The following is a 24,039-nucleotide window of genomic DNA, read 5'->3' as shown; positions in this document are numbered from 1 at the left end:
GATAGAGAAACACAAGAGATCACAATAAATCACCCTTATAATTACATGTTCTCCAAGAAGGTGATCAAGGAATGTGAGCGTCTCAAGATGGAATGTAAAACAAATGAAAATAAGAAGGAGTCTTCATCACTTAGCAGGATCTTCAGTAGGGTATGATCCATCCTGCTGTTCTACAATCCCACTGCTCTACATACAAACATTTACTGCCAGGGGTTTTTAAAAAGTCAAGGTTAATTCAAACAAAAACATAATGTATCTTTCAAAATTACATTCAAATGGAACAAGATATGGGTTAACAACTTAAAGCGGTTCTGCAGACATACAGCTTGTGGAAGTTGGTCTCCCAAGATTACTTGAGGCTTGTAACACCCTCCATCTCCTTAAATGTAGTGTTGGAGGTCTTTTCAACTTAAGCTTGAATGTGTGTGTGTGTGTGTGTGTTGTCTCTTTTATCTGTTATTTTCCAGTTTTATCTCAGATCGGGAACACTGTGACTCCCCTACACCTACTGATCCAATTAGAATGTTATTAAATCTCTTTCTCGTTATTTTTTCAAAGCCAAAGATGACAGCAGAAACACAATATCAACTGAAGCTCTTGCGCAGCAGCAGTGAGGGTTCTTCTGAGGAGTCTGAACAGGTCGAAAGGTATTCCGCTGGTTTGGCAATGTTTAAAAATATAAATCACTCTTGAATTTAAATCTTCATAGAAGAAACGTAAAGTATTGTGTTTACATCTAATTCTCCTCTATTATGGAGACAAAATTTGAAGCAGATGATTAAAATGTCAACATGTTCATAGGAGTTAATGATAAAATGAGGTAACAACGATTAAACCTCAGTAAACCAGAAGTCTTTGCAATCCGATTAAATGCACGGTGGTCTACCATCTCGTCTAACCTGGCTTTGAGCTGAACCTGTCTTCTACTCTGCAGCCAGACGGACTCTGGGGAATCATCTAATGATAACAACTTCTTCTGGAAGTTGATCAAGAAACAAGAGCGTCTCATGTTGGGCAAGAAGGAATGTAAAACAAATGAAACGAAAAAAGAGGATTTATTGCTTAGCAACAGGTCCACTAAGGTATGACCCTTCTACTCGTTTGATCGTACGGCTCACATCCTACTGGTACACTTCTGTTAGTGACCCTCTCTTTATCTTTTCAAAGCCAAAGCTGACAGTACAACATCAAAATGAGCCCTTAGACAGCAGCAGAGGGGATTCTTCTGAGAAGTCTGAACGTGTACAGGTCCCAAGGTATTCTGTTATTTTGGTAATCATCAATCACCATTGACCACGGCTACATTTAAAAATGGGGTGTAGATTGCAAGTTTATCAGGATCTCATTAGCTCCTTCAATGAAAATCTGACCATTAACACGTCAATTAGTCATTTACATTTACTGTGATATAGTTTGGTCTATGACACGGCCAAACCTTACAGTACTTTTCAATTTAAATCTTCATATAAAATGTAAATGTTTTGTGTTTAGATCTAATGTTCCTCTGTTATGGAGACGTAAATGCAAACAGAACATGGAAGCAGATTTTCACAGATTAGCGGCCCAACAAACAGAAGAAAAATCAATACCCAAAGCACCATCACAAGAGGATGTTAAACGAGAGATGAAGAATGAAAAGAAAGTTTCTGAAAAAGACGAAGAGGAAGAGCAAATAAACATCAGGTCCGTATGAATGTTATTTAGAGCATGAATATTGTGTTTAAATATTCATATACGTCATAGATCGTGTCAAAAGAAGCCATATTTCTGTGCTGCTTGGTGTGATTGTCAATATTTGATCCTATATTTGAAGCAGATGATTAAAATGTCAACATGTTCATAGGAGTTAATGATAAAATGAGGTAACAACAATTAAACCTCAGTAAACCAGAAGTCTTTGCAATCCGATTAAATGCACGGTGGTCTACCATCTCGTCTAACCTGGCTTTGAGCTGAACCTGTCTTCTACTTTGCAGCCAGACGGACTCTGGGGAATCATCTAATGATGACAACTTCTTCACGAAGTTGATCAAGAAACAAGAGTGTCTCATGTTGGGCAAGAAGGAATTTAAAACAAATGAAACAAAAAAAGAGGATTTATTGCTTAGCAACAGGTCCACTAAGGTAAGACCCTTCTACTCGTATGATCGTACGGCTCACATCCTACTGGTACACTTCTGTTGGTGACCCTCTCTTTATCTTTTCAAAGCCAAAGCTGCCAGCACAACATCAATATGAGCCCATAGACAGCAGCAGAGGGGGTTCTTCTGAGAAGTCTGAACACGTACAGGTCCCAAGGTATTCTGTTATTTTGGTAATCATCAATCACCATTGACCACGGCTACATTTAAAAATGGGGTGTAGATTGCAAGTTTATCAGGATCTCATTAGCTCCTTCAATGAAAACCTGACCATTAACACGTCAATTAGTCATTTACATTTACTGTGATATAGTTTGGTCTATGACACGGCCAAACCTTACAGCACTTTTCAATTTAAATCTTCATATAAAATGGAAATGTTTTGTGTTTAGATCTAATGTTCCTCTGTTATGGAGACGTAAATGCAAACAGAACATGGAAGCAGATTTTCACAGATTAGCGGCCCAACAAACAGAAGAAAAATCAATACCCAAAGCACCATCACAAGAGGATGTTAAACGAGAGATGAAGAATGAAAAGAAAGTTTCTGAAAAAGACGAAGAGGAAGAGCAAATAAACATCAGGTCCGTATGAATGTTATTTAGAGCATGATATTGTGTTTACATTTACTATGATATAGTTTGGTCTATGACACGGCCAAACCTTATAGCACTTTTCAATTTAAATCTTTATATAAAATGTAAATGTTTTGTGTTTAGATCTAATTCTCCTCTATTGTGGAGCCGTAAATGCAAACAGAACATGGAGGCAGATTTTCACAGATTAGAGGCTCAACAAACAAAAGAAAAATCAAAACCCAAAGCACCATCACAAGAGAGTGTCAAAGAAGAGAAGAAGAATGAAAAGAAACAACAAGTTTCTGAAAAAGACGAAGGGGAAAAGCAAATAAACATCAGGTCCATATGAATGTTATTTAGAGCTTAATATTGTGTTAAAATATTCATATACGTCATAGATCGTGTCAAAAGAAGCCATATTTCTGTGCTGCTTGGTGTGATTCTCAATATTTGATCTTATACGGGGTTCTTTGTTCAGGATGGAGCATGAAACTTTGATGAAGACTGCCAAGGACAAGCAGGCAGCTGAAATGAAGAGAACGAAGGCCCAGTTGGGGCAAGAAATGGAGCAATTCAAGTCAGAGTTAGACTTTCAGATCCAAGAAGAGAACAAGAAGCTGAAGGAGGACCTGGAGGAAAGCCAGAGGGTAACCAGACAATTTTGACCTGTTCTTTATTTATTGCAGAAAACGTTCCAGCTCTTGACAGAAAAAAGCCACGTACATTTGGCTTTTTTTTTTTTTTTTTTAAAAACACATTGCTTTTTCCTCGCTATAACTCATCCACAAAAAATTCGAACTCTAAACGGGTTTGCGGTAAAGTGCGCTGGAGCATGTTATATTCAAAGGTTGGTCTAAATCTGTGTCTAAACCTGTTTGTGTGAAGGTGAACATACAGAACTGGAGGAAGAAGTACATAGCAGACTACAAGAAAAAGGTTACTGGGCACACGTTCAAATCTTCATTTTCTTTAAATATGACTTAAAAGTCAGACTTGTGTTATTTGGTGGTGAACTGACCACTTGTGTTTCTCTAGCTGGCTGATGTTCTCCAGGAGGCTCGAGTTGAAATGCAACAGGATCATCAGAAGAAAGTGGAGATGCTGAGGTTGGACAACTTGAGAGAGATAAACAACATCAGACAAAAATACATGGATGAGGTCGGCATTTGCAACTGGATGCAGGAAAAGGGGATCCAGGATCCTGAGTCCTGATCTCTCTTCTTATATTTACTTCAGGAGTCTGCTTTGAGGCAGAGTTTGTTGGCTTCAATGCAGGAAGAGAGAGAAGCTCTGCAGGCTTCCCATTGTGAACAACTGGGGAGCCTTCGTTTACAGTTTGACGAGCAGATGGAACAGATGAAGCTGGAACACTCCCAGAAGGTGAGAGGAGTGCACGTGTCCTGTGCCAGACCAGTGGTGGTGTGACGCGACTGTGACAAAAACTGAGTTGTGGAAATCACTGACTTACCCAGAGGATATGCTGCAGACAAGCCTTTTCTGATCAGAACTGTGCTCTTAAACACTGTAGAACACGTGCACTGAAGGTTTCTGTCTGCCTATTAGAAAGCAGATCTGGTGAGTAGGAAGGAAATGCTTATGGAAGAACTGGAAGTCGACAGACAGATAGGGCTGAGATACATTAAAAACACTCATTCAGATGAAGATCAGGTGTTCAAACTAACATTGGTGTCAAATTTAAGGTCAAAACCTATTTTATACACAATCACAGGGACTCACAGATTTGTGCTGGACCTTCTACGTATACATTAAGAGTGACATCTGTCCTTATTTATGTCCCCAGACTTTGAACCAACGTAGACAAGACAATCAGCTAAAGCAGGACCTGGAGAAGACAACAAAGGACAGGTGGGACATGTCCAGGAGGGAGGAAGAAACAATAAAGGAGACAAGTGACAAAGCTCTGAAAACGGGCCAAGCAGCAAGACCAGCGCAGGAGCAACTGGAGAAGAGGGTGGGACAACTGGAGAAGGAATACAAACACCTCGCCTCCAGCCTGGAGATGGAGATGGACAAAATGAAAGCAGCGAATGCCCAGGAGAGGGTGACGTCTCGCAAAAAAATGGGGTCCTCCTTGCACCTTGAGGATAATGAGCAGGTAAAGCCATTACTGAGATGAGGCTGACTAAATTGGCAACAACTACAGCCATTTTTTTTGACAAGCTGGGAACATATGGAGCATTATCCAGATGCTGCAGATAATTCCACATTCACCAGCTGTTTGATTCTCCACCTTTGTGTGTCGTCAGGCCTTAATCCATCTCCAAAAGGTTAGAAGCTTTCTGGAGGGGGAGCTGTGCAACGTGTCAGGAGGGAAAGCAAAGAATGAGCATGAGGAGACCGTGGAGAAGATGCAGAGGCTCCAGCAGGAAATAAAAAAAGAAAAGGAAGAGAAAAATGGACTCAGGAAAGAGAAGAAGCAACTAAAGAAGAAGATAGAGCAACTGGAGCAGCGGATAGAGCAACTGGAGAAGAGGGCGGAGCACTTGGATAATTTTCCTGTGAATCCACTCCAGTGTTATCCGTCAAACGTGCCTTCAGGGTAATTATTCTAACGTTGGTCCCGCTCAACTGCTGCCGTGTGGGTCGCCGAGGCGTTATTTAATGCCAATGATTGCTAAAGTGTCCCGCTTTCTGGGCTTGAAAACAGAAATCTATTCTTCTGACACCAATACCTCATTCTGTTGTGTACTAATCTATATGTAGGAGGCGTAATCTGTAAAGAAAGACAAAGATGGCAAAGCTAAAACAGCTCTAAACTTTGGGAACTTACATTGAAACAATTCAAAAAGGGGCACTGTGATGTAATAGTTAAAGTCTGTATGAATATTTGACTCTGAACTAAGCAACGGTGCTAAAGTGCTGTGTGTGTGTGTGTGTGTGTGTTTGCGTCGCAGTGTGTGTAACCTGCATTTTGGCCAGAGTTCAGGAGACATCAATAGTTACAGGGAGGCCCTCAAAGTCAACAGCACCAAGAGCTGGTGGGACAAACACAAGAGAGCCTTGTAACTCCGTCCTGGGACCACATCAGTCCCCCAGCAGATCCAGAGATTTTTCCCAACAACTCACTTCTATGTGATGATTGCTGCAATCCTTTTTGAAATAAAATGTGTTTTAATTGTGAAAAGAAAGTGCTTGTGTTATAATGGATAAGAATTTGATATTTCACATAGTATTGTGTGTGTGTGTGTGTGTGTGTGTGTGTGTGTGTTATATGAGGTACTGTGAATAAAGTGACTTGACTAACATACATTGAATGCACTAGAGCAGGGGTGTCCAAACTTTTTTCCCCGAGGGCCAAATACATAAAAATATAGGAGGGGCTGGGCCACTTACAAGAAATTAGGTATATAGCCTCTAAGAAGCTAAGACTAAGAAGTTCAATACACTCAAGCAAAAGTTGAAGTACGGGCCATATTCTATTCTATTTATAAAATGTCTTGCGGGCCAATTAAAAATGGACAGTTGGCCCGCGGGCCGTAGTTTGGACGCCCCTGCATTGGTGTCAAACTCTGGCCCGTGGGCCAAATTTGGCCCGGAATGTAATTATATTTGGCCCGTGCAGCCATACCAATTGACTATTAGAGCTGGCCCGCCGGTATCGCTTAAAGCGCATGTGCTAATACTACAAATACCAGAATGCTCTGCTAGTGTTTTGGTGTGAAAATCCACAATCCACATCAGTTGGTGGTGGTAATGCACCAGTATGTGGCTTGCTGGCCACCAAGAAAGAGGAAGTAGTCATAGCAACCTTATATGCTAATGCAAATTCTGGCACTACCCCTCTGAAAAATGATTAAGGGAAAGACAGAAAATAAGACCTTTCTGAACAGGTAGGAGACAGAATATCTGTTTAGATGTGTGAAAGATGTACCCGCCTGTCTTGTATGTGGAGCCAATGTTCATTACAAGGAGAACAACAACAGATAACACTATAAAACACCAAGACAAGCACAAGCACCTGGAAATGACTCAAAGGTGCCAGAAAGTAGAAGAGATGAAAAGGCATTCGATGAATTTCGATTTTGCATGTGTGCAGCAATAAATTATATGTTGTATTGTGTTAAGCTTTGCTTGTTCCATGTTCAGTTGTTGAGCAAAACTAGTTTGGGTCCATATGAAAAGGTTCTGTGTTGTAGCTGGAGGAAGATTTTTTCAATAAATATCAATGTTGGCCCGTGACTTTGCCCTAGTTTTGAATTTTGGCCCACTGGGTATTTGAGTTTGACACCTCTGCACTAGGGAGGGAGAGTTTTTGGTGTTCAGCTGGGGGCAAACAAGGAAATCAAAAGTAATTAGTAATTAGTAACAAAAAATAACCCCCTTGGTAGGTAAATTCAAAGTTAAGCCCACATGGAACTATGGAATTATTTTAGACTAGTCTATAGTCTAAAATAGTCTAAAAATAGACTATTTTAGACATTCTTCAATAAAAGTGCCACACTCCAGGAGAAAACTACCAAAACCTGTCCAGTGTGAAGGAAAAGGTGGTTGTGTAGTTTCTGAACAGCCATATAACTGCACAAAATACACAAATTTAATAGCTGGTCACAAAGAGTCACAATGCAGTCTAGTCTTGAAATCCCATCATTCACAATTGCTTTATTATTTAGTTTTTGTATAGCTAGTTTGCAGCAGAATAGAAGCGATCGTGGGTTTTTATATTGTTAAACAGGCCCCTGCAGTTCATATTCCAGACCAGCAGGGGTCAGTAATTCACCTGCGAGCTGCTGTGATACAAACGGCAACTAAAGAATCGTTTTAAAAACGTTTCTGCTATTGCGGCCACCGTAATATTTACACCGATGAGTGGAATCACAAAAGAAAAACAGTAAATATTAAGGAATCTATTTTTACATTTTTGGCTCGCATGACGTAATGAAGTCGGTTTGTTTACAGTCTGTGAGCGGCTGCGCTGATTGTCTTTATTCACCTTCCTGCGAAAAACAACGCCGTTAATAGAGATACTGGCCAGGTAATGTGCAGATAATGTACAGGTGATTTACAGGTGATGCCCAGGCGCTTCCGTGTGAGCGGCGCGCTTCTTTTATCGGGCATGTTTGACGTTTTGATGCCATAAAACACGTCAGCAGCGCCGCTAACGCCACTCAGCCTTGCTAGCAGCCCCAGTCAAGCTAACGTGTTAGCAGCAGCTGCTGGTGGTTCCCAGCGGTTCTGAACGTCATTTCCCCCCGAGGCGCCACATCTGGGCCGCCGGAGGACCTTTCACACCTTCCTGCACACCTCTGTCTCATGCTGCGGATTCACGGGCCACTTGGCACCAGTTCCGGATGGGTTCGGGTTGCGTGAAGGAAACACCCGCTCGGTAACTCTGGACTCTAATTGCTACTTTTTGGTTTTATTTTTATTTTTTCTTAAAGAAAAACGTTTTTAGACAACATGGTGGTGAGAAGTTGCTGGAAATCTCGGCATAAAAACAGCCGTGGAGCTGTGTACCGGTGTGGGTGTAGATGGGTGCTGGTGCTGGTGCTGGTGGGCCACTTCTGTGGCCCCGGGGGCCTCGGGCTCCCCAGCAATGTGGTCCAGAAACAGGCCGAATTTGATACCATCTACAGCGACACGGTGTCGAGCGAAAACCAAACCATCTACGCCTTCAACCACACCGTCTCCCGGAATAAGGTGAGTTTCTAAGGTAACACGTGACGCCTCCCCCCAGACTGTGGTTCCGATTGATCCTCTCTTTGTGCTGCCAGACGGAGGGCGTGCGTGTGTCTGTGGACGCCCTGACCCCGGGTTCTGAGAGTCCGATCCTGTTTGTGGTGCGGCAGAAGCAAGCGGTGCTGTCCTTCCAGGTCCCCCTCATCCTGCGAGGCCTGTAAGTCCGTTCTGTCCTCCGCCACCAGGAACCCCTGTTGGGAGTGATTGATCAGGAGTGGGTGATCAGGAGTGGGTGATCAGGAGCGATTGATCAGGAGCGATTGATCAGGAGCGATTGATCAGGAGCGATTGATCAGGAGCGAGTGATCAGGAGTGAGTGATCAGGAGTGAGTGATCAGGAGTGAGTGATTGGCAGTGATTGATATGGCGTGTGTGGCATTAAACTATCCAGGGGACCTGCCTCCGCCCCTCTTGCCCCCCCCCCGCGACCCCAGAAGCAGTAAAGTAGTTAACAAGACGAGAGGATCTGTGTATGAAGCTAAAGTCTGTGGACCGGCGGTGTGTTGCTGGTAGTTTACTGACGTTTACGCAAATGAGCCCTCGACTTTCACTTCCTCATTCATGAACGCTGCTCGTGACTAAATTTGTTGCGGTTTCTTTCCCGTCATCAAGGCGGTTTCCCCCTCCTCGTAACTGCCTTTCACCTGTGCACCCTCCAGCTATCAGAGGAAATATCCATACAATCACGTGGGCCGAACACTGTGCCAGCCTCTGACCCGGGCCGCGTCCGAGACCCAGTTCTTCTTTGTGGACGTGTCCACCCTGTCCAGCCAGGGCACCAACTACCAGCTGAGGGTGAGCCGTGTCGACAGCTTCACCCTGCAGTGAGTGAGCGCGGTGACGCACCAGCACAATCAGAGTCGCTGCCGTGGAGCAGATAAGTGAATCACCTCTGTACTGTGACCTCCACATGTAGGACGGACAGGAGATTCAGCTTTACGGCGTCACCGTCCCAACCCCAGGTACACCAAACCCCCACCCCGTAAAGGAATCCTCTAATCTGTTATTCTATATCATCTATAAGACCTCAACAGTCTTGTTCTGCTCCTCAACACTTCCACTTCTCCTTTATTCTTTTTCCCACGTGCGCTGTACCACACGTTCTCTCTTTTATTCTCTCCTCTCAGTACTTCAAGTACATTTTCCCAGATGGAGTGGACACGGTCATTGTCAAGGTCAACTCGGACATGACCTTCCCCTGCTCCGTCATGTCCATCCAGGACATCCAGGTACATCTTTAGGTGTCCTCACGGCCGTCCATATTTCTGTGGCTTCTGTCCTGAATCTGACCTTTTGTGCCAGTGTCCCGTCTATGATCTTGACAACAACGTGGCCTTCACTGGGATGTACCAGACTATGACCAAAAAAGGGGCCGTCACTGTGCAGGTAATGTTTGGGTGGTGTTTATGGGATGCTTGTGTTAGACGGTCAGGACATTCCCGCCCACATACAGGAAGTCTCACGTTTGACTGATGAAGTCTTCCAGCAGGACGCCGCTCTTCTGGGAGCGACGTGCTCACGTGCGCTCTGTTCCCCCCCCCGCAGAGAAAAGACTTCCCCAGCTCCAGTTTCTATGTGGTGGTGGTGGTGAAAACAGAAGACGAGGCCTGTGGAGGACCGCTGCGTTTCTACCCGCTCCGTCCCGACGAGCTGATCGATGCTGGCAACCGCACCAAAGTCCTGGACGTCGTCGTTTCTCCTGCTATCAACTGTGAGTGCTGCGTGGTGGCCAGGCGGGGCCATGTGGGGCCAGATGTGGCCAGGCGGGGCCAGATGTGGCAGATGTTGACGTCTCCTCGTGTCCCTCCACAGCTCGGGTGTACGTGATGGGGATGCTCTTCTGTCTGGGCATCTTCCTCTCCTTCTACCTGCTCACGCTGCTGGTGGCCTGCATGGAGAAACGACGGTGAGACACTTCTTCTTCTGTGACGACATCAGCTGAGCTGCTTCAGGTGTCGGGGGGGGGTCAGGGGTCAGGGGTCAGGAGAGGCCCGTGGGGCTGGAACGCCTCATTGCCACTTTGCTGTCTCACCTTTTCCTCCCAGTTAGTCAGTTTTTGCCCTGTCAGCCATCATTTGTGACAGATTGAACCTTCATTAAACGGCTTGGCTCTTCTGGTCCAGTAACCCGGGATCTCAGTTCCAAACGTCTTCCGTTCCATTGAGCGTGCTGGTCCGGAGGAGGAGCCTCAGAACGCACTTTTAAAGCCTCTTCTTTTGCAGAATGAACAGGAAACGGACCCTTTCCCAGATTCCTGTGGACATGTCACCTGCTGAAACAGGTAACTAGGTGCCCTGTTAGGATAGACCGGCCGTAGATATTTAGAGTGGGAATGTGAAGGGATGCACTAAAATGTCCGTCTCGCTCTCTCCTCCCTGTGGTTCAGCCTCGCTGCTCGGGAAGAACGGAGACGGTATAACCAAAGTTCACTCCTTTGCTGTCAGTGTTTGCTTGGTCAGCAGCTCGCTCACTTTACACGTGTTTTACTGTCACTAACGCCACAAAAATGAGACTAACGGGAGAATATTGTGGTCAAGTGCTGGTTCTGTGCCTTTCACTGGCCCGGTCCATCCCATGACCCACCAGTGGCTCGGTGAAGACATCAGAACACGAGAATGCTGCTTTGCTCCTCACCTGAAGTTTAACTTGCTTGCTTAGACGTTCACCTGTAGACGCCTGTTTCTGTGCTGCTGTTACCTAGTGACCGCTGGTTACTGTGCTTAGTTTATGCATGTTAACAGCACAAACCAACCCACAACCCTCTCAGCTGTTAACACTGATGTGTCCGCAGGCAAGATCCCGGGCTCCCCGTGTGAATACGGCTCTTTCGGTGGGTTTTTATTTTTGTCAATTAGATTTTAAATATTATTTCAAAATAATAATAAGAATAATTTTTGATCCTTTCATTTATTTCCAGCTGACAACGGCAGCACACTAAGTTCAGAGGCCATCACTGACAGCGCCACATCGACGGACAACAACTATGGCTACATGGGTACACACACACACACACACACACACACTGTTGGGCGTGTCCACACACGGCTTCACGCCGCCTCACAGCTGTTGTGTGTGTGTTTACCAGGACAGGAGCCGTTCAAACGCCGCCCACTCTTCGGTCACCTTCATCACACAACCATCTGCACTGGTGACACACGCGCCAAATTGGCCCGAGCACTTCAGAAATTTCACACCACGTCAATCGTAGTTGATATCAGATTCCCCCGAATCACAGATTCCAAATCAGATGTAGAAATCCGTGATCTGAAAATGAACAATCACTCAGACGTTGTGATTTTTTAGCGGCGAATGTGGCCGCGCCTGTAACGCTTCCACGACACGGTGGATTCTCAATGGCGGCTCGCCTCTGTCCTCCCCTCAGACCGATCCTTGGACAGCATTGGGAGGAGCAGGCAGGAATCCCTCAGCTCTGTGGAGGAGGATGACTACGACACGTTGGACGACATCGACTCTGACAAAAACATCGTCCGCACCAAGGTCCGTTTACTCCTCCCAACAGAACCTAATCGGCAGCTTGAACCCACTGAGAGGCAGAGATGTGTAGAAATGTGTGCGGTTTCAGCAAAGTGGGCGTGGCCTGTCACCACGGAGACGTGGCCCCGCCCCAGTTAAGTCAGACCAGATCATGTCTCCCTTGCTCGTCCTTCCTTCCTGCAGAAATTTCTCTGTGTGTCCGACCTGGCTCGCAAAGACAAGAGGATTCTCAGCAAGAAATACCAAATCTACTTCTGGTAGGAGCCTCTGGTGCTCATCTGGTGCACTCGTGTGTCCGATTAGACTCTGACTGGTGCGGAATGCTTTCCCTACAGGAATATCGCCACTATTGCCGTGTTCTACGCGCTGCCGGTCATCCAGCTGGTGATCACCTATCAGACGGTACGCTGACCCCCCTCCTGATTCTGAGGTTCTTTGTGTGTGTCGGGACGTCACCTGAACGTGTGATTGTTGTTCAGGTGGTGAATGTGACAGGAAACCAAGACATCTGCTTCTACAACTTCCTGTGTGCCCACCCGCTGGGAGCGCTCAGGTGGGTGCCGCTGCAGGTGTCTGCACAGTTGGGAGCATTTATCTGACCCACTCCACCTTCCACAGCGCATTTAACAACATCCTCAGTAACCTTGGTTACGTGATGCTGGGACTTCTCTTCCTCTTTATCGTCCTCATGAAAGACATCGTCCACAACCGCGCTCTTGTCAGAAATGACCTCAATGCTCTGGTGAGGCACCAGGACGGGGCTCCGGGGAAATCGTACCTTTCCTAGCTCCCGTTTGATACAGATCAGCTCCATTAACCAGACGGCTCCGATATCCGTGCACTTTTCCCTCCAGGAATGTGGCATCCCAAAGCACTTTGGTCTGTTCTATGCCATGGGAACGGCTCTGATGATGGAGGGCCTGCTGAGCGCCTGCTACCACGTCTGTCCCAACTACACCAACTTCCAGTTTGGTGAGCTCACTGGGGTTGTGAAGCAGGTTAAAGGTGTTGCTGAGCCAGTCTGCAGACCCCCCCTGCCTGTTGTGTTGCAGACACCTCCTTCATGTACATGATTGCTGGGCTGTGCATGTTGAAGCTGTATCAGAAGAGACACCCCGACATCAACGCCAGCGCGTACACCGCCTACGCCTGCCTGGCCGTGGTCATCTTCTTCTCCGTGCTGGGAGTGGTGCGTTTCCACACCACCCTCTTCACATATTGGGAGCAGAGCTGAGGAGAGCCTGCACATCAGTGTTGTTGCTCTTTGCAGGTGTTTGGGAAAGGCAACATGGTTTTCTGGATCGTCTTCTCCGTCATCCACATTCTGGCCACGCTCCTCCTCAGTACTCAGCTCTACTACATGGGCCGCTGGAAGCTGGGTAACATCACAACCCTTTTTACCCCTTACAATCTGCCCCGGAGGAGATCCTGGGTCCTTGGGTTCATCCACTTCTCCTTCTCATCAGTACAAATTTGTCGTTAAATTGCGGTGTTTTGTATGTGCATTGTCCTGAGCTGGATTTGGTCGTCACACAGACGTGTGTGTGTGTGTGTGTGTGTGTGTGTGTGTGTGTGCCAGACTCGGGGGTGCTGCGCAGGATCGGGAACGTCATTTACACGGACTGCATCCGACAGTGCAGCGGACCGATGTACATCGTGAGTCGCCACCGTTCAAACGTGCTGATAAAAACAGCCAAATCCACTCTGAACTCATAACCTGCGTTTCCCCCCCCAGGACCGGATGGTTCTGCTTGTAATGGGAAACATAGTGAACTGGTCTCTGTAAGTACAGGGTGTCACTTTATTCCTTTAAAGTCTCTACAGCTTGAATAACGGCACCATCTTCACCCTCCTCTTCCTCCTGCCTCCTCAGAGCTGCCTATGGCCTCATAGAGCGTCCAAATGACTTCGCCTCCTACCTGTTGGCCATCGCCATCTGTAACCTGCTGCTCTACTTTGCCTTCTACATCATTATGAAGGTGTGTGTGTGTGTGCGTGTGTGTGTGTGCGCGCTGGTACTTGCATTAATAGCTAAAGGGCTGTTGTCTGTAGCTGCGCAGCGGGGAGCGGATCCAGTGTCTGCCGCTGGTGTGTATCCTCTTCACGGCGGTCGTGTGGGGCTTTGCGCTCTACTTCTTCTTCCAGGGTCTCAGCACCTGGCAGGTGAGTATCACGGACGCCACGTTCAAGCATTTGTGCGTCGGTAACGTGCCGTTGCTCCGTGTGGTCTCAGAAAACCCCGGCGGAGTCTCGTGAACACAACAGAGACTGCATCTTGCTTTCCTTCTTTGACGACCACGATATCTGGCACTTCCTCTCCTCCATCGCCATGTTTGGATCCTTCCTGGTACGATAAACACCAACGCCACAGGAACGGTCGCCGCGCTGCTCTAACCTCTCCGCCACCTCTCTTAGGTCCTCCTGACCCTGGATGATGACCTCGACACCGTCCAGAGAGACAAGATCTTTGTCTTCTAGATTCTTCTTCATGGGTAGTGAGCTAAGCACCTCCTCTCGGCCTCCTTGCTGTTCCTTCCAAGCACAGTTCGCCTGTTTTTGCCAGGCGGTGGACAGCAGGAAGCCTCTGCCTCCCACCAACCTCCAATCTCCAACAGTATGGACCCAAACGTGCCAACCAAGAGCCACATCAAAGATAATTGAAGTGCTTTGTCCTTTTGCTGCCATCATCCAATGTTAGGTTGTGATCAATGTTTACTCACTGCTGATGGTGGAACACTTAAGGTCAGGGTCCGTGCTGATTTTATACGCGCCAGGTCTGACGCGCAGGACTGAGCTTTTTGAAATGACTGTTTCTATGTTGTGTGAATGTTTATGCAGGTTAACGTGAGAACGTGGAAGCATCTCCAGTCCAGCCTGTGGCCTCGAATGTACTAATGTTAAACTGATTGGCCACAGCTTGATTAGTCCTTTGCAGAATATGATTGTATTTATTACTGTATTAACTGCCCTGTGTATGCAAGGTCTTTTTTGCACAATACTGTATTAAATAATTATGTTAGACACTCGTATGCGCAGTTACTCAAACATTTTGTACATTGTTCAACTTGAACTCTAATCTATCGAGTTTGAAGATGTAACTATTTTCCTAAATGAATAAATGGGTACACACACTCTAGTAACGTATGCCAAACTGTATTTATGAAAATATTCAATAGAAAAATACAGCATTTATTCGCTCCAGTATGTATATATGCACCGGTACAGGTGCCTGACAGATGCAGCAAGTCCCTATTTGGTTTTTACAGGAAGTTAAAGTTTTTTTCCCACTTTAATACATTTACATTGTACAAAAATAACTCTGGACAGATGAGATCAGTTGTCACTGAAGGGGAGAGCAAAAACGATATCAAAATGAATAAATAGCTCCGTGATCCAGGCAGGAGAGCCGGTTACTACGGAGACTAACGGGGACTAAATGTGGCCAATATAGACACGAGGCTGTACTGGCTTCCACCTTAGAAAATATTGAAAGCACAAATACAGATGTAAACCTCCGATTGTCCTCTCACTTCCTATGAAACCACTTAAATAAATACGTGACCTCGCCTGGTTCACAACGACATCTGTAAACATTCCTATCAAGTGTGTTACACAGTAAAGTTGGATTATGGCCGCGGCTGAACTGCCAAATCACAACAGAACCACACGTTGGCCACAAACCTTTGCCCTAAAGACAGAATGGAAAACCCTAACACACACGTACACACACACGTGTCTCAGTAATGATTAATGGTCCAAAAGTCATGAGCATCTGGACCCGTGCAGTCAGTAATAATAGACTCTGATCTGGTCGTCGTCGTCCAGGCCCAGCTGAACTTTGCTGTTCTCAGCCAGAGGTGCTGGGAGGTGAGTGAAGAGGGGTCTGGGGGGCAGTTAAGGACAACAGCCCCTCACCAGGGCAGAAGGCTTCAACCCGCTTCTCTCAACACGTGACATTACAGAGAATCCCAGAACATTTGTGTGGAGCTGACTGAAAGGATACATGCTGCCGTCTTTCCTGCGGCTTTCCAACCACCTCTTGTTGCTGCTCATCAGCTGTTCCAGTCTGTGGCTGCTCGTCTCCACCGGCCCGTGCACGGACTGCAGGTCAGGACCATGTGCACTGGGACACGCCAAGAAATAGCACCTTTAACATGGTGCCTCTGTCGTCACCCCGATAACCCTAACCCTAACCCAGAACAATGACAGATATGGAATTAAAGTTACCTGGAAGTTCTGTAAGGGGAATAAAGTGATGGTGGTTTCCTGTGAGCAAACGGGTCCATGGGTGCTCCTGGGGAACAACAGTTGAGAGCAGTTTAGACATTCATGAGTGTGTGTGTGTGTGTGTGTGTGTGTGTGTGTGTGTGTGCGTGCTCACTGGCTTTCAGCACGTTGCTGATGGGGGTACTGAAGAGGGGGCCGACCGCCACAGACGCCTGTGGGATCCTGCTCCAGGAGTCCGAGAGTCTCAGTGATGGAGGTAAAGCGGAGGAGTGGTGGTCCGGAACCTGCACCTGGGGCAGAACGGGGAAACTGGGGGAGGAGTTGAGGGTGGGGTCAGGCTGGGACGGAGCCTGTGGGAAACCCAAATAAGGCTGTGTGGTGCTTTGGTGCTGGGACATGGAGCCCAAAACACTCAGGACTGTGTTGATCTTTCCTGAGATTTTCTTCAAGGACTTTGTCAGCTCTGGGGGGACGGGGTGCTGTCCACCTGAGGGGGGACAAGACAAACCATCATCCACCTGTTTAACTGACAGTGGGGGGCAGAGCTGTTGACCAAAGGTGGGACCTGTCTGGCCTTGTGCATCCACAGTGCTGCTGAGGTCAGATTCACTGAGGTCAAAGGTCACCTTCTTAGCAGCTGGAAGCTGAGACAAACCCTCAAACGGGGGCTGACGGAGCAACAGGACAGACATGTGGTGAGTTGAAACCCCTGGCCACGTGTGCAACAACATCCCCCTACCTGCCCCATCTGCCTCTCCTCGGTCAAACCCTCCTCCTGGTTGGGGAGGAGGGAGCAGGTCTGGCTTTGTCTCTGGGCTCTGTGTCTCTCCAGCACCTGCTCGTTCTCAGTCTTCAGGAAAAGTTTCGCTTGTTGAATGACGGCGTCCTGTGACGTGTAGCGTCTGGCTCTGCGTGCAGAGGAGCGTGAGGTTAGGTGCTGTAGAGCTCACCCAGCTCTCTACAAAGGTGCTAACGCTACGCTAGCTGGGCTCAGACTGGGGCACTGGTCACTCACCCGTCTATGCTGCCGGCAGCACCGGGGAGGTGGGAGCTCGGAAAGCTGCCCAGTTCTTCCATGTGCAATGATGAGTTGCTGTTTTCACCAGAAGACTTGGTCCCTTCGGCATCTCCTGCCTCCTGATGCAGATGTCGGTGCAGGCTGGAGGAGAGGCTCACGCTGTCAATACTACTCACCGATCATCCAAACTAACGAACACAGTTCCTCTCCCACCCACACCTGGCTCTGCTGTGATGCTGCCATTGTTTCTCCAAGTGCTCCAGCCTCTTCTCCAGCAGCTCCTTCTCTACGGTGGCTCTCAGGCTCTCTTCGATGGCCTTGTCTCTCTCCCTGCGAAGCCTCTGCTCCTCCTTCCTGGCCATGTCCCTGCCCTCCTTAGCTTTCAGGAGGAGTCCTCTGGCCTCCTGATTCTCCGTCACCACCCGCTGCAGCTCCTCTTTCAGCAGATCTCTCTCCCGCCTGAGAGAGTCCAACGACTGGAGGCACCAAACGCAGAACCGAGGGGAGAACAAGAGGGAAGTCGTTATGGGGGCCCTTGGATCCTTCTACCTGATGCCAACAGTTGCCTCCTCTCTCCTGCAGCGCTGCACCTCTGTCTCTCCATCTGCTTCGTCCTTGGGCTCCTCCAGCTTTTGCCTCCTCAGATCTGCAGCCTAACAGGTGACACACACACACTTAGTGTGGTCAACGGTGTGTGTGCACAGTGTGTGTGTGTCTGTAGCGTGGCCTCCTGCTTCTTCACCTCGTTGGCTCTCAGCTCCATCTGCAACGTTGATTCCTGATGAGAATACAAGAGAAACATCTCCTTAGCCACATGAGCACCCAACCGGGTCCTAATTAAGAGGTGCGACCGGTTTGGGATCAACGGCGGACTACTTTAGCCTCACCATCAGCGAGTGCTCCAGCTTCATCTCTTGGATCTGCTTGTCAAACTGAAAGCGAAGGTTCTCCAGCTGAGCAGCGTGAGCGGCCTGCAGACGCTCTCGCTCTTCCTGCAGTGAAGACAACAACTGCTGCCTTTCAGCAGACTCCTGAAGAGCGAGGAGAGAAATAAGGAAGGTTTGTTGCTCGTGTCTGCTAACAGTGAAACGGTTGGTGTCTGAGAGCCCCGACCTCATCCCTGAACTTCTGTCTGATGCTGTCCATCTCTCTCACGTGGTCCAACCTCAGCATCTCCACTGTGTCCTCATGCTGCAGGTCATCTGGGGCCTCCTGGAGAGCATCAGCCTGTTCAGAGACACCACCTTTAATGATACCGTCTGTGTGGTGCCAACCTCTTCCTGGTGCTCTTCCAGGCAACGTTCCCGTTCACCCTCCGTGGTTTAACCTAGCAAAACAACCAACTATAGACGTCCCCTTCTTCTGCTCCAGACATCAACATCGTCCACAGTCACCTTTTTCATGGCAGCTCGTTTGTCCTCTGTCTCTTCCTGGAGTTTCCTCCTCTCTGCTTGAAGCTCCCTGTCCAGCTCTGCCTGTAGTCGGTCCATTTCCAGAACCTTCTGGGCCTCCAATCGCCTGCGTTCGGCCTCTCGCTCTGCTTCCAACCTGTCACGTAGCTCCTTCAGCAGGTTGAGATTCTCCTCCCTGAAGAAGGGATTCCGATTATAACACGGATGGGAAACTAAAAGGACTTTTCCCTGGAAATGTCCTCAACCAGCAGTTTGGGATCAGAAACACACTCAGCCAAGGTCTGTGGCTGATGTCTGACCTGAGCGTTTGTTCCTCCCTCTCCATCTGCTTCTGGGCCGACTCTCTGAGTTCCTCCAGCCTTTCCTTCGCTGCTTGAAGCTCCAGCTCTGCCAGGTTCTGGAGCCGCTCCATCTCCTGGTTCTTCTGGGCCTCCAGCCTATCACACTCCTCCATCCGCTCCGCCTCCAGACGCATGCGCAGCTGTTTCAGCAGGTCTTCGCTCTCCTCCCTGAGGTGATGATCACATGGAAAGTTCCTTCAGTCTGAATCTTCTGAAGTGTGCTTTCAGACCCACCTGAGTCTCAGCTGCTCCTTCTCGGCCATCCCATCAGGCTCCTCGCTCCTGCTGCCCCCCTCCTCACTCATCAGGAGACGCTTCCCTAAAGTCCTGCTGAGACAAAAGTGTGTTTGGGTGATATCAGACTGAGCTGCTCCGCATCCATGAGCATCAACGAGGGACCAAGAGCACAAAACGAGAGTCTGTAGATGTTTCGTCTGTATCTGGTCGCTACCTCGGTCTTTCTTCATCCTCTTCTCTCGGCCTCCTCCCTCCCTCCTCTTCCTCGCTCTTCAGTTCTTCTGGCTGTAGGAGCATTTGCTTCTCCTCCTTTCTAACCAAATTTCCTCTTTCCTTCTGCGCTTCTTCGTTTATTCTACTTTCCTCCTTGATCTCCCTCGGACAGCCGTCCTCTCTCCTTGAGCTCTTCTTCTCCTCCCCTTTCTTCTGCTCTTTAACCTCATCTCCCAGCGGAATGTTTTGATTGTGTGTTGGAGGTTCAGCATCTTCAGCTCTGGGTGTGGGGACCCGCCGACCTCTGGCCGTTTCAGGCCGTTGGAGCCACACTGAAGCACCAGCAGCTGGAAACGACCTGAGGGAAGGAATATTCTGGAATTGTTATTCCGAATCCATCATCCGGGTTTATTCACTGCTTGTGTTTAACTGCTCCCAATAAATTGGATCGTTGGTCACCAACATGGAATCTTTCCAACAGCAGCTAGCTCTGACTGGATGCACGATTCCCAAACTATAACGTTCCCGTCTTATTCCAACGCTGGAGTATTTAGACGATGACCAACCTGTCGGCAGCCTCGGCTCGGACACGTCCCCTCTGGTTTCCTCCCTGTCGTTCACCGCTGTCGCTGTCTGACAGGTTTAAGGCTTCTCGTTCTCCGTCTGAGAGCTTGGTTTTAAAAAATGAGGGCGTTATTAGTGTTCAAAGGGCCCAGAGGCAGGGTGACCCGTCCCCAAGCAGGATTATTTTACCTTCACCTCTTTGGAATACGAGTCCTTCACACTGTTGGAATCAGATTTCTGGAACACACACACACACACACACACACTCAGTGAAAACAAAGAGTTCTGAATTAAAATACACATTTACAACTCCAGCTGTGCCGTCGTTCCTCACAAAAAGAGAAGAAAGAGAATAAAACGCTCAGGAAAATCGATCCAAGCTCAGTAAAGTAGCAAACAGCCTCAAATCAGAGCTGCAAAACACCAAAGAAACACGGAAACGAGGCTGTCAAATTCATCAGAGTTCATCAGTGTCAGAGAGGAAACAAGTGTCACTGCAATCGTTGGGCCGAGTGTGTGAGCGACGGCCCCGAGGCAGAGGAGACATGCAGGGAGCAGGAGGAGCAGCCGGGACGGTGGCGCTACAGACGGGGGGAGAGCACACGAGAGCGAACGCAGTCCTACCTCAGCAGTGGGGGAGCCAGCCAGACCTGCTCTCTCCTGGGAGACCCTTTGAGGGGCTGCTGGGTGGCCTCCAGCTGAGCCGCCTTCACTGCCGTCACACAGCTGTGGGGTTTGAGGCTTCACGGCAGCTGATTCCTCCAAGTCGGAGGCGCCTGCTTCCGTTGTTCCTCCTCTCTCTAGAGAGCTAGCTGCTCCCTCCCCATCACGGGCGTTCAGCCCCCCGTTGCTGAGGGAGCATCTCTCCAAGTCCTCCTCACTTTCACTGCCCTCCTTCATTTCTTCTAGCTTCACTTTCTCTTCCTGGCTGTCGGCCTCTTCCTCCTCTTCATCCCTGCTCCTTCCATGAGCGATCTCTTCACTCCTCTCATCATTCTGCTGTGCTACAAAACCCTCTGCTTCCCTTTTCCTGCTGCTTCCATCACTTTTGCTTCTTTCCGACAGCTTTTCTAACTCTTCACCCTCTTGAATCTCCTCCTCCTCCTCATCACCTCCACAGCTCTCCTCGTTGACCTTTGCCCTCTCGTTCTCATCACCCTTCTCACTTTCTACAGCGCTTTCACTTCCTTCTTCATCCTTTTCTTCTCTCTCACCAATCACTTCATCCTCTCCACCACCTCTCTGAACGTTCCCTCCTCCCAACTCTCCTCCTCCACTCTTCACCTTATTTAAGTCCTCTCCTACCTCCTGTGGAGACGAGCGTTCAGATTCCAGCCTGACGGGACTTGCGTTCCTACCCACACCCACGTGGCTGTTGCTGCCCCCCAAAGATGAACGTTTGAGGTGTCGACCTCTCAACGAGTTCTGCTGGAGGGTCGGCGATGTGCAGTCGGTCAGGCCCGTACGGGGAAGCATGCAGAGACACAAGGGACGGGCGAGAAAGAGAGGCAACAGCACATCAGGTCAACAGGGACGTTCAAACGGGACTTTTGGGCCCTGAATTCGCCCAAACGGGACGTTTTCCAACAACGAACAAAATGTGGGGATGGCTTTTTGTATCTGGTCCTACGTTGTATTGAAATTTTATTTTATTTCTTCACTAATTCAGGACCAAAATTCCACTTATATAATTTTGCTAAGTTACTCGTATTAATTTGTTTGGTGGTAAAACAGCTTTTGCCCTTTAAGTGACCGTTTTAATTGCTGTCAGTGGAAATTCAAGGCCTAATGGAGCCACACTGTTTTCACTTAGCAAAGCAGCAGAAAGTGACAGTTGGAAGAGGAGAGCGAAGAGAAAGACACAGTAGCAGCCACAGATGCCCCCAGCACAAGAGCTGCATAAACATGTGCAGGACCACGGTGCAAAGGTGAGATGTGGAGGTCAAACCGTTGACCAGGGGCAGAAAAAGGATCGCAGCCGACTTAGAACGTCTGATATATGAGGACGCTACTGTCAGTGGGGAGGAAGGCTAATGGTGCTAATGGTGACTGGGACAGCTGAAAGGTGGGCGTACCTCTCTGGATAATGGTTCTGGACTAAGGTCTCCAGGCAACGTTGGTTTATGCAAATGTGGCTCAGTCTTCTCCTCAGGCGGAGCTCCATCACTTGCACAACTGTCCTACGAGACACACATTAATAGTTGCGTATAAGAATCAGGGCTTCAACTTATATTACAAAGCAAGTATTATTTAGGAAGATAAATTATCCATCAACAACCTCATAGAATAGACGCCTATCAAATGTATCCACATCAAGGTCGTCATCATCATCATCATCATCAAAGCCAGGCAGCAGAACCATCCTCTCATGTTGCTTGTTGCCTCGAATGCCAGACATCCCACTACTTCCAGGGGCCTGCGTGCATAGACGACATTAAAAGCCTTCAGGTTTGAGGACAAAGTAAAGTAAAATGTTTGATAATGAGATGTGTGGAGAGAAAATACCCCCTGGGGTGTCTGTTTAGGCTTTATAGGCTCCAGTCCCCCAGAGCTCCCAGTGGACCGTGGGAGCGCAGTGGCGAGACCAGGGAGGGGGCCCAAAGCAGGAGCGTCCAGGCGTCGGAGAGGAGCTATGGTACCTAAGGGTGATGACTGGGGGCCTAAAACTGCATTCAGAACCTGGGAGAAGTGTGTACACCCACAGAAGTAAGCTTTAAAAACTAGCAAGGAGATTCATAAGAACTGAGATTGCAACATGCATACAGAACACATGCACTTACTCCAAGATTCTTCAACGTTTCCTTCTTCTTTTTCTCTTTTTTCTTCTTCTTTTCCTTCTTTGCTCCCGTGTTCGCTGCAGTTGCTGCGAGCTCAGTCCGCTCGCGCTCCTGGACCACCAGCGTGCGGTAGTACTCATCACACGGGTGATCCCAGGTGGACTCCCCCGAAGTGAAGTTAAAATAGTAGATATCCCCGTTCACATTCTGGCTGCAAATGACAGATGAGGAGGACAGAAAATGGGTTATTTCAGCTTCACCGAGATGCAGCGACAGCCAAAACATCACTGCTTTAGGGCACAAATCTGTGAAATTATTTTCTAATTTAGATTCAGATGTGATCGATTAAACCAAAACAACTTTAGCTCTCAGAAAGTGCAGACAGGCAGGTAAGTTCCCCACATCCTGCAAGTTCCACCCAAAACTAATACTTGAATGAGCGTTTCTGCCGCGTATATTGCTCGTCTTATATTCGAGCCTTAACTTTGGTGAGAGGGTTGTTGGTTGAGGCAGCAGATTCAGGACACACGTTCTTCACGTCAAAGTGTCCAGAAAACTAAACATGGCCATGTGGTGGTGGACCAAGGTGATTTCTTTTCCTGACCAGGGTTTCCACTGTGAGGGCAGAGGGGCCACGATGCCTTCCCTGGCCAGCCACAGCAGCTCGGGCTCGCGGTTGGGATCGATGCCGATTTCTCGTGCATAATCTTGCACCTCTGGTGTGAAGAATAAAGAGATGACACGACCCGACAAACACTCGAAACACCAAGATGCTATAAAAGATGCAATACATGGACATACACCATTTAGCTTCCAAGTAAAGTGGACATTTCAAAACAGCCTAGTTCAATAGTGTCATTGCCTAATTCTGCATCACTCGCATTAGTTTAATGTACCTTGTTCAGACGGTATGTAATTTTCATCATATTCCTCTTCAAGAATTAGTTGGTCTCCTATGAACGTACCTCCTCCACTCATGGTTGCTAGGGAGACGGGAAAATGCAAAACACAGAGTTATATGAACAACAGAAGAGCGAGCAGGTTCATTAAAAACGCATTCAACTGTTTCCACAGACATGACAGATTAAAAGTCTAATCCTCGGTTCAAATGATCAGCCCTACCTCTTAAATCGGGCTTCGTGACACATAGACGAGGGAGGATTTAGAATGATGTGCATTCTTAAAGCATCCTGAAATGATCCATATTGAAACGATCCATATAAATCCTGAAATGATCCATAGTGATCGCTTCTCATTAAGGGACTATCACTAACTTCCCCGCTAGCCAGCTTCTTCGTTGTGTTGCTGTGTTGTGCTGCTGGAAAACATCCGTCCCGCT

At 47.9% G+C, this 24,039-nt stretch overlaps 3 protein-coding genes across 17 annotated transcripts; 2 read left to right on the top strand and 1 right to left on the bottom strand.

Moving 5' to 3' along the window:
* Window positions 1-3,201: 3,201 nt before the first annotated feature.
* Window positions 3,202-6,167, top strand: LOC130535028 (myosin heavy chain, clone 203-like). The gene is made up of 5 exons (XM_057049811.1): window positions 3,202-3,655; window positions 3,755-4,099; window positions 4,521-4,835; window positions 4,987-5,279; window positions 5,635-6,167. Exons 2-5 carry the CDS (start codon window positions 3,989-3,991, stop codon window positions 5,744-5,746), a joined length of 831 nt encoding a protein of 276 aa, XP_056905791.1. The 5' UTR covers window positions 3,202-3,655; window positions 3,755-3,988; the 3' UTR covers window positions 5,747-6,167.
* Window positions 6,168-7,489: 1,322 nt separating this feature from the next.
* On the top strand, window positions 7,490-14,940 carry sidt2 (SID1 transmembrane family, member 2). Of its 6 annotated transcripts, none has more exons than XM_057049667.1 (28): window positions 7,490-8,377; window positions 8,452-8,573; window positions 9,076-9,240; window positions 9,333-9,378; window positions 9,544-9,645; window positions 9,719-9,802; window positions 9,962-10,127; window positions 10,229-10,322; window positions 10,639-10,697; window positions 10,803-10,829; window positions 11,208-11,246; window positions 11,334-11,411; window positions 11,502-11,564; window positions 11,799-11,914; window positions 12,095-12,168; window positions 12,247-12,313; window positions 12,391-12,464; window positions 12,530-12,653; window positions 12,766-12,883; window positions 12,964-13,100; window positions 13,182-13,290; window positions 13,491-13,567; window positions 13,647-13,693; window positions 13,785-13,890; window positions 13,964-14,074; window positions 14,145-14,258; window positions 14,327-14,403; window positions 14,475-14,940. In XM_057049667.1, the coding sequence occupies exons 1-27, from the start codon at window positions 8,138-8,140 to the stop codon at window positions 14,387-14,389; spliced, it is 2,622 nt and encodes an 873-aa protein (XP_056905647.1). In that variant the 5' UTR covers window positions 7,490-8,137; the 3' UTR covers window positions 14,390-14,403; window positions 14,475-14,940. The 6 variants fall into 6 exon arrangements, with proteins under 6 accessions (XP_056905647.1, XP_056905645.1, XP_056905644.1 ...); XM_057049665.1 differs by having other exon boundaries at window positions 7,491-7,712; window positions 8,119-8,377; window positions 14,327-14,940; XM_057049664.1 differs by having other exon boundaries at window positions 7,491-8,377; window positions 14,327-14,940.
* A 108-nt stretch (window positions 14,941-15,048) lies between these two features.
* On the bottom strand, window positions 15,049-24,025 carry LOC130534951 (centrosomal protein of 164 kDa-like). 10 transcript variants are annotated; one of them, XM_057049653.1, is made up of 26 exons: window positions 23,823-24,025; window positions 23,597-23,683; window positions 23,305-23,416; window positions 22,704-22,911; window positions 22,429-22,602; window positions 22,202-22,339; window positions 21,999-22,103; window positions 20,548-21,351; window positions 20,113-20,160; window positions 19,926-20,029; window positions 19,361-19,717; window positions 19,149-19,239; window positions 18,868-19,082; window positions 18,551-18,743; window positions 18,270-18,383; window positions 18,044-18,187; window positions 17,899-17,934; window positions 17,747-17,809; window positions 17,376-17,632; window positions 17,154-17,297; window positions 16,878-17,046; window positions 16,704-16,806; window positions 16,293-16,625; window positions 16,139-16,205; window positions 15,915-16,034; window positions 15,049-15,794 (listed from the first exon to the last, which is right to left on the bottom strand). In XM_057049653.1, exons 2-26 carry the CDS (start codon window positions 23,676-23,678, stop codon window positions 15,698-15,700), a joined length of 4,278 nt encoding a protein of 1,425 aa, XP_056905633.1. In that variant the 5' UTR covers window positions 23,679-23,683; window positions 23,823-24,025; the 3' UTR covers window positions 15,049-15,697. The 10 variants fall into 10 exon arrangements, with proteins under 10 accessions (XP_056905633.1, XP_056905634.1, XP_056905637.1 ...); XM_057049654.1 differs by having other exon boundaries at window positions 19,149-19,236; XM_057049657.1 differs by having other exon boundaries at window positions 20,119-20,160.
* Window positions 24,026-24,039: the final 14 nt, after the last annotated feature.

This window comes from Takifugu flavidus, chromosome 12, assembly GCF_003711565.1.
Source record: "Takifugu flavidus isolate HTHZ2018 chromosome 12, ASM371156v2, whole genome shotgun sequence".
In the NCBI taxonomy this organism is placed as follows: domain Eukaryota; kingdom Metazoa; phylum Chordata; class Actinopteri; order Tetraodontiformes; family Tetraodontidae; genus Takifugu; species Takifugu flavidus.
This window is presented reverse-complemented; position numbering and strand designations above follow the sequence as displayed.